Source organism: Rhea americana, unplaced genomic scaffold, assembly GCF_003343005.1.
Source record: "Rhea americana isolate MKP2758 unplaced genomic scaffold, rheAme1 scaffold_302, whole genome shotgun sequence".
Classification (NCBI taxonomy): Eukaryota; Metazoa; Chordata; class Aves; order Rheiformes; family Rheidae; genus Rhea; species Rhea americana.
The window spans coordinates 721,396-729,409 of record NW_028186427.1 but is presented as its reverse complement, the minus strand read 5'-3'; the positions used below and the strand labels follow the sequence as shown (position 1 = coordinate 729,409).

Here is an 8,014-nt window from a genome sequence, read left to right as displayed (position 1 = left end):
ACACACACACACAAAAAAGCACAAAAAGCCCATAACAAAAGTCACTTAAAACATTAACTGCTGGGCATTGAAATCTGTCTACTCTATGAAACCTGTTAAAAACAAATTCACAATTGCCATTCCCTCTGAGAATGGAATCCTGACTGCTTACCTGGAAAATCATGTAAGTAAACAAACAGGCTCCAAACAAACAAACAACAAAAAAAAGCCAAGTGAGGCTTGTGCTCTTCCCCACATAACTAGTCAAGTCCAGATCACCTACTGACTTGGTTAGAATCTATGACAACAGAGCACTTGGATTAAAGTCTGAACATTCTGCAAGTATTTTCCAACTACCCTAGTCTTTCAAAGCAGCCTTTTCAGAGGAAGAAGCAAAACCATAACAAAGCACTCTTGGCTTGGCCAAGTCACCAGGATACCTAATGCATTACTTCCCTCCATCATGGGCTTTTGGAATACTTCTTTCAGTCAAAAGCTGAAGTCTCTAAAAGTAAATACCAGCAGACAACTTGTAACAGCCATTCAATTTTACACTTCCAATTACAGTACCAATCTCTCTGCTGGATTGGTATGGTGACAAAATTATTTGCTGATTATTACCAGTAACTATTGTTAATGGCTCAAAAGGCACAGAATAATATTATTTGAGCTCCAGCTCTCCCAAGTAATTACAGGAAGTACTGGAATGTCATTAAGGGCATAGCAATATGGGCCAGTCAGACCAGGCTTTGCCATTATCTTAATAAATTTTTGAAACATGTAATTACAAAATAGCTCCTGTGTCACAATATTAAAATTACATATTTAATACCAATCTGAACACTCCTTGTTGAAATATCTGCCGTTAAGATTACTTGATCAAGTGATAGCTTAATAGTATGCCAGCACAGTAGTTATGATTGCAGCACATGGAATACAAAAGAAGCATTTTTTATTCTTAATCTAGTGTGCTATATCAATTTCCTAAAGGTGCAACATCACTGCATTGCACATCCAACAACAACAGCTAAATGCTTGCAACATTGTAATTACATATAAGCATGTATATTTTATATCAAAATGTACTTATATACATATATATATACTTATATTACATACATATAATTATGTTTGCAGTATTACAAATTTTTCCCAGCTCACATCAAGACATTAAATCTCTTAAGGAAAAGAAGCACAAAATACTTCAGCTGTGATTATAGCAAACAAATTAGTTACCAGCTGAACTTTAATCCCTGCACTCAGAAAACTCAGAAAAGCAGTCAGGTATCTGTGTCAATAAGCAACCTTGAACAGGCACRGAACTGCACTTCTCCCTGCTCTAGCCACAGACCCCTCACAACAGCGGCAAGCGCCAACACTACAGCTCGAAAATCGCTTTTTCTCCCGAGGGTAAGCCGCCTCCAGCCCTCCGAGCAAGGAAGCGGCCGCGGAAAGAGGCTCGTTCCGGCCCCCGAGAGCAGAAGCTCCGCAAGCACTCGCCGGCTCCCCGCTGCGGGCCCGGGTCCTGCTCGCCCCGGCACGGCGCGCTGCGGCCCGCACCTGTGCGCGTAGTGCACGACGAAGAGCCCCAGCAGGACGCCGTTGGGCAGCTCGGAGACGCGCGCGGCGCCGCTGCAGGCGGCGAGGCCCAGCGGGATGAGGAGCGACGGCAGCTCCTGCAGGAGCCAGGCCGCCCGCGCCGGCAGCAGCCAGCCGAAGCGGCGCGAGGAGTAGCGGCCGTACGGCATGGGGAGGAAGCACAGCAGCAGCGCCGAGCCGGCGCCCAGGGCCACCAGCCCGTAGGAGAGCAGCTCCAGCAGCCGCTGCTCCGCCGGGCCCGACAGGCGCTGCCAGAACCCGCCAGCGCCGCAGGCAGCCCCCATCACCCCCACTGCACCGCTCGCCTCCTCCGCGCCCGCGTCGGGGCCTTCATTCATGCGGCAGCGCCCCCCACGCCCCGCGCAGCAGCGGCCCAATCAGCGCCAGGGCGGGGCGGGGCCGCTCCCCGAGCCCCAGCGCTGTTCCGTCAGCTGTGCCKGCCGGCCAATCGGATGGCGCTAAATTTGCCGCGTGCGGGGGAAGAGCCCTGCTAGCGCGATGATGTCACGGCGGGCACCGACAGACGCAGGCGCACTAGGGTGTCTTTGGTGCTGCGCTGGGTCCGCTCCGCAAGCAAGCAGAATCGGGAGAGCCCTGGCGGCGCTGCTGCGGAGGGCCCGCGCATGCGCGGAGCGGCGACGAGCACGTTGCACGGCGCGGAGCGGCCGTTTGGCCCCTCTCGCGAGCAGTAACCGTCCCCACGGCGTGGCGCGCGTTGGGCCTCGCCAGGCGCCTGGCCACCATGGGCCGCCGAGCGCGCGACCGCCGGCGACAGCAGCAGCAGCAGCAGCGTCAGGAGCGAGGAGGCGACGGCGGCAGTGGGGACCAAGCGGTGAGAGTAGGGCCAGGCCGGGCGGGGAGGCGGCAGCGCCTCGCGGCTGACGGTGCCGGTGTTGCAGGGCTGGGCCGGCGGCTACCCCGAGATCGTGAAGGAGAACGAACTATTCGAGCAGTACTACCGAGAGCTGGGCATCGTGCCGGCCGGCGAGTGGGACGCCTTCATGGCGGCGCTGCGGGAGCCGCTGCCCGCCACGCTGCGCATCACTGGCTACAAGAGGTGAGAGCTGGCACGGCCGCGAGGGCCTGGCCTGGCCGGGCAGGGTGGGGAGCGGCGGAGGGAGACAGCGAGGCGTCCACGCTTGTTGCTGCGCGCTCCTGAAGAGATTTAGCATGCCCTCTCATAGCGGGTTTTTATCTAGTCTTTATCAGAAACCTTCTCTCTTCTTTAGCCATGCTAAAGAGATTCTCCATTGCTTGAAGAATAAGTATTTCAAAGAGCTGCAGGACCTAGAGGTAGATGGCCAAAAAGTTGAAATGCCGCAGTCACTAAGCTGGTAAGTAAACTAAGGTGCCTTGCGGATTCATGTTACCTAGTTTGATGGATTAGTTTGTTCTTTCTTTTTTCCTTCCTTTGCCTCTACTCTTTTTCAGTTGTCCTTTTTTCTTTTCTTATTTTTTTTTTCCTCCAGGTATCCAGAAGAGTTAGCCTGGCACACTAACCTGAGTAGAAAAATCTTACGTAAATCGCCAGAACTGGAAAAGTTTCATCAGTTTCTGGTTAGCGAGACAGAATGTGTAAGTTTAAGGGCAGTTGATTCTGATAGATCTTGATATTTATATATGCTGAGTTTTATTTAAAAACATTATCAAAAAATGACTACYTTTTTTTTCAAAAGCTGATTAACTCAGGAAAATCTGCATGTTTTCCTGTATTGCTGTTGACAGTGATTCATCTTGTACTTCCAGCACATAACTGCAATTATATATATTTAGCCTGAACTAATCTCCGGTTTTGTTTGTGAGTGTGATGATTTGTACCTCTAAAATAGTTACTGTTACTGTTAGAATTAATTACTGTTAGAAAACTGACGTTTGAGTCTTTGGAAAAAAGCGTTTGTACGTATGTATTAAGAATGGATGTTTCTCACTTGTACCTGGTTAAAGCCTGTTCCAAATCTCTTCTGAGTAGCAAATACATCCATAGAATTAATAAAACTACAGTATTTCATCCAGCTGAATTTTCTGGTAACTTTGTATTTATCTCATGTTTATGTTTGGTGTTAAGTGCTAAATTTTTGCTTATTTCTAAGTTTACAGCTATCTTACTGACTACTTTTTATTATACTGTGAAGAATTCTAAAATATGTGTATATTACAGGAGAAATGCTTTCATTTGTGGAATAAAAAAAGGAGTCTTTTGGGCTTTGTTTTTGTTTTTTTAAGGGAAATATCAGTCGTCAGGAAGCTGTTAGTATGATCCCACCTCTGCTGCTTAATGTTAACCCTCATCATAAGGTAAATTTGAAATATACTATATGCTTTTTTCTTAGAAGATACTTTAAGAAAGATACCTAGAGATTATTTCAGCATTTATACAGCTATCATCTTATATATTAGATTAGCTCTAATGTAATGTAATGTATTAAATTAGATCTTATGTATTAGTGTGTTTCACGCTTTCTGTGTGTAGACAACAGTAGATAACTATTTCAGATCATAGGTACATTATCAAAGGAACAGCTGCTTTTTTAACAATTTAATGTCACATAAGAAATACTCAGTTTTGAATTAGTTGTATAATCTTACTTTCAATGTGTAATTGCACTTAGTTGTGTATAAGTTAGTTTATTTGTGTTTCAGCTTCTTTTTAAAGAAGAATGACTAAGTATTTTTAACTCTTTGATACCCATCACACTAGGAGTAGTCATCTTTTCCAAATGGTAGTATTCTCTACAAGTTAGTTTTCTTTTTTTATGCCTTTTGAATAATTTGCAACCTTCTGCTCCATAAATCTGTTGGTTGTGAAACACACTTTTGATTGTAGCTAAAGATTATAGGTTGCTGGCTTCTAACTGAGGTGGTCAAGCAATGCATATGATGTTTTCTTACGGCAGATTGTAGGAATGATAATAGCCAATAACCTGTTCTAACTTTAGTGATACCTTAATACACTACATATATTTGCAGAATGCAATTGTTTGCAGTCTGTCAGGTGATCTTACTATTTCAGGCTATGTTAGTCAGCTATTAAAAGTGCTAGGAATTTTTCTTTATTCTAGAATACTGTGCATTAAACCTGGACTGTAGCTATTTCTTGATGGCTGGTCCACCCAATTTGCAAAGGATACAAAAAAAAATTTCTGAGACGTTGATTCAAGCCCCTTGCTATCTTAAGGAGCCAGGTTGTGCACTCCTTCCTTAAAATTTTAAGTTCTAAAACTTCAGACCTGTTCGTGCATATGAAGAAGATAGTTAGATTATTAGGCTTTGTGAAAATTTGTAACCAAGCAAGAGGAATAACTGTAAACTTCCTTACTCAGGAAACAGTGTTAGTTATCAAATTGTTTGCTGTGAAGGTGACTCTCTTAAGTGACTCAATCACAATCAAAGTTTGTGATAAACCAGGGGCAAGAAATATACTAGCAATCAGGTCTTAGTGGCTTGAGAGTGTTGTGTTGCCTGAGGGTGGTTTGAATACTTCTCAGGTGTTTATTCCAGGGATAGTAATAGTTTATGCTGCACTGATTTTTGTGTTGAAATGCAAATATGTAGGGAGAATAGTAATTCATTTTTACTAAATATATATAACCACCTGTCAGATATGCTCCAATTAATTTACTGATAGTTAAGGAAAAATATAGCTTGCTCTTGAAGATAAGTTTAGCGTGTGTATGTGCAGGTATGTGCGTCCTTGTGTCTCAGAATTGCTTGTGAGCTAATAAAAGGACCATGTCCCTGTGTCTATGTTCACATTTCTCTTTAAATTTAATTTTGTCAGCTGATGCATTTGTTCTCTAAAAGGTGATAGCGTTTTATATTTTGAACTCTGCATTCCTTGATACATATAAAGAGCAGAAGTGTACTTTGTGTTTTTGTAAAGTTTTKTACAGAACAATCATAATTCTGCAATTGTATGCAAAAATATTTAATTTAAACAAGAGCCTATAGTTAATTTTGCAAGGACATTAAAAATAAAAGGTAGATTTTTTTTAACCTTCTGTTTTTTTGTAGATTCTGGATATGTGTGCTGCACCTGGATCTAAGACGGCACAACTTATTGAAATGTTACATGCAGATATGAATGTTCCTTTTCCTAGTAAGTTTGGAAAAAACACCTGAAACTTTTGTGACTTGAGATTTACATTTTTTTTCTTATAGAAGATTATTTTTTTGTATCACAGATAATAACAACTGTATTTAACTGAATTCTCTTAAGTGTTGAGGTTATATGAAATGGGAAAATAAGCATAGAATGCTTTTCAGATTCTTTAAAGATTATACCTAGGTAGTTTCTCACAATTCAGGCAGTGCATGTGCATGCTGTTCTCTAGATCTTGTTTTACTTCTGTCTTTCCCTTGAAACTTTGTGGGCTTCCTTGACTTAGAATAGAGAGATGGATTATATATTTTCACAGTTCAGAATATATTAGCTGTAATCAGAACTTAATTTTTGTGTAATAATTAAGATTATTTAATTAGGTGGTGCCCCAGAAGTGCTTATGTTTTAGTGGTGTCTTGTATACAGGTTACTATATCAATCAGAAAATAAAGGATATCATAGTTATCTTTTTTTAAGCTTCAGAATCTTTACTTGCAGTTAGATGTTCACTGAAAATACTGCCCATTAAAACAATGAAAGCCCACCTCACAGTTTCTGAGGATGTGAGGGAGGGTCGGTTGTTATGCAGTCTCTGCACGTCCGTAGATTTTCTGTCTTTGGGGGCAGTGGAATTTTTTTTCTCTACTGTGAGGGCTTTATTTAGTCTGAGAATGAAAAATAGGAGGGCCTTGCTTGTGTCTTTAGATCAGCTGCACAGAAACTAGAAATCTTGAGACTATTTGACATATCAGTTCAACCTCATGGTGCTTTATTTTATTTTATGTTCAGTAAAACATTCTTTACTTACGACATTCTAAATAAATAAAAAACCCTCTAATAAAAGACTTGTACAAATATGAAGATGAGGCAATAAATGTTTAAAATTATTTCACTATTGAATAGTAAAGCATCTTCCTGATATTTTATGTTTCCAGAGGGTTTTGTAATTGCTAATGATGTTGACAACAAGCGTTGCTATTTGCTGGTTCATCAGGCTAAGAGGTTAAACAGTCCATGTATCATGGTGGTAAATCATGATGCCTCAAGCATCCCTAATCTACAAATAGACATTAATGGAAGAAAAGAGGTACTCTTCTATGACAGGATTTTGTGTGATGTCCCCTGCAGGTAGGTATCTTGCGTGTATATCTTCAGTATACAGATTTTATTGTACTAAGTGAAATACTGAAATTTTGTTACCAAGTTACCCTCTTTGTGTTGCTAAGTGAGATATGATTTATGGTGATTTCTAAAACAGGTGAATCTGTTAAACAGTCTTGGGTAAATCAAATCAAGGTACATTTTTTTTTTTTATTCTAAGTGGTTCTTAAAGTTGGTTAGTTAAAAGGCTATGAATTTTGATCTCCTTACACTCAATATTGAAATACAAAGACAGCTTAGAAGCAAACAATGCAACATACAAAATCTGGTTAATACAGGAGAGGAGATGTTAATTTTTTGCTAATGTAAATGACTGTTACAAAATGAGTTGTATCCACATATAATGCAGATCTGTTCAACCTCTTGTTATAGTGGRGATGGAACCATGAGGAAAAACATTGATGTATGGAAGAAGTGGACTACACAAAATAGTTTGCAGCTCCATGGGTAAAAATATTTATTATACTTATGCACTCTCTCCTTTTTTTCCCATTTCTTCATACATACAGTTTGAATTACTAGTCAATGGTTGATTTATGTTAATTGATGATGAAAGAGCACTTAGCCTGGTGCAAATGCATAGTAAAAGGCAGTAATTTAAACATAGATAAAAGAATTTAGAACATCTTAATGTATATCGATAACAAGCTAAGAATGCAGTCAGTTACTATGACTCAGCTGCTGTATGATAACTTGTTACTACTTGATAAATTATTCATACCTGCAGCTTTTGTTTTAATTTTAAGTACACAGCTAGGATACAAGCTGATAATGCACTATGGTGATATTTTTCCCAGAAGGCCAATACTAGCTAAGCTATATTGTCATTGTTATTCTTAGTAGTCATATTACTCTTCATTTTAATTCTAGATTTTTGAGAAGAAGAGTAAGAATTTGGGGTTATTTTTTTCAGTTTTGGACACTTGATGAGGCACTGTATAGACCAAAATACAGAATGCTATGCTAAAGTTTATGCAAAAATGTTAATACTTGACCTAATTACTTGACCTAAAAGCTGTAACTGTGTAACAGATGTAATTGTAAATGTCTGCAGTATAGAAATAACTAACTTAGTTTAAAATTTTCTTTAATTTGTGCACTGATGACAGCTGCGGAACTCAGTAGGTGCTAACTCAGTCCAAGGAAAGTAAAGTGTTTTCAGTACCGTTTCACCTG

The 8,014-nt window shown here is 40.7% G+C and overlaps 2 protein-coding genes across 2 annotated transcripts in view; one reads left to right on the top strand and one right to left on the bottom strand.

The window, feature by feature from the left end:
* The window catches only part of SRD5A1 (steroid 5 alpha-reductase 1), an 18,101-nt gene extending 16,135 nt beyond the window's left edge, over positions 1 to 1,966 (bottom strand). Inside the window, exon 1 of the mRNA XM_085309759.1 lies at positions 1,540 to 1,966. Coding sequence (XP_085165885.1) covers positions 1,540 to 1,916 — 377 coding nt within the window. The 5' untranslated portion in view covers positions 1,917 to 1,966. The remainder of the gene's footprint in view (positions 1 to 1,539) is intronic.
* A 175-nt stretch (positions 1,967 to 2,141) lies between these two features.
* The window catches only part of NSUN2 (NOP2/Sun RNA methyltransferase 2), a 17,982-nt gene continuing 12,109 nt past the window's right edge, over positions 2,142 to 8,014 (top strand). The window contains 8 exon segments of the mRNA XM_085309758.1: positions 2,142 to 2,410; positions 2,478 to 2,635; positions 2,808 to 2,912; positions 3,048 to 3,153; positions 3,802 to 3,873; positions 5,590 to 5,674; positions 6,613 to 6,805; positions 7,211 to 7,285. Coding sequence (XP_085165884.1) covers positions 2,321 to 2,410; positions 2,478 to 2,635; positions 2,808 to 2,912; positions 3,048 to 3,153; positions 3,802 to 3,873; positions 5,590 to 5,674; positions 6,613 to 6,805; positions 7,211 to 7,285 — 884 coding nt within the window. The 5' untranslated portion in view covers positions 2,142 to 2,320.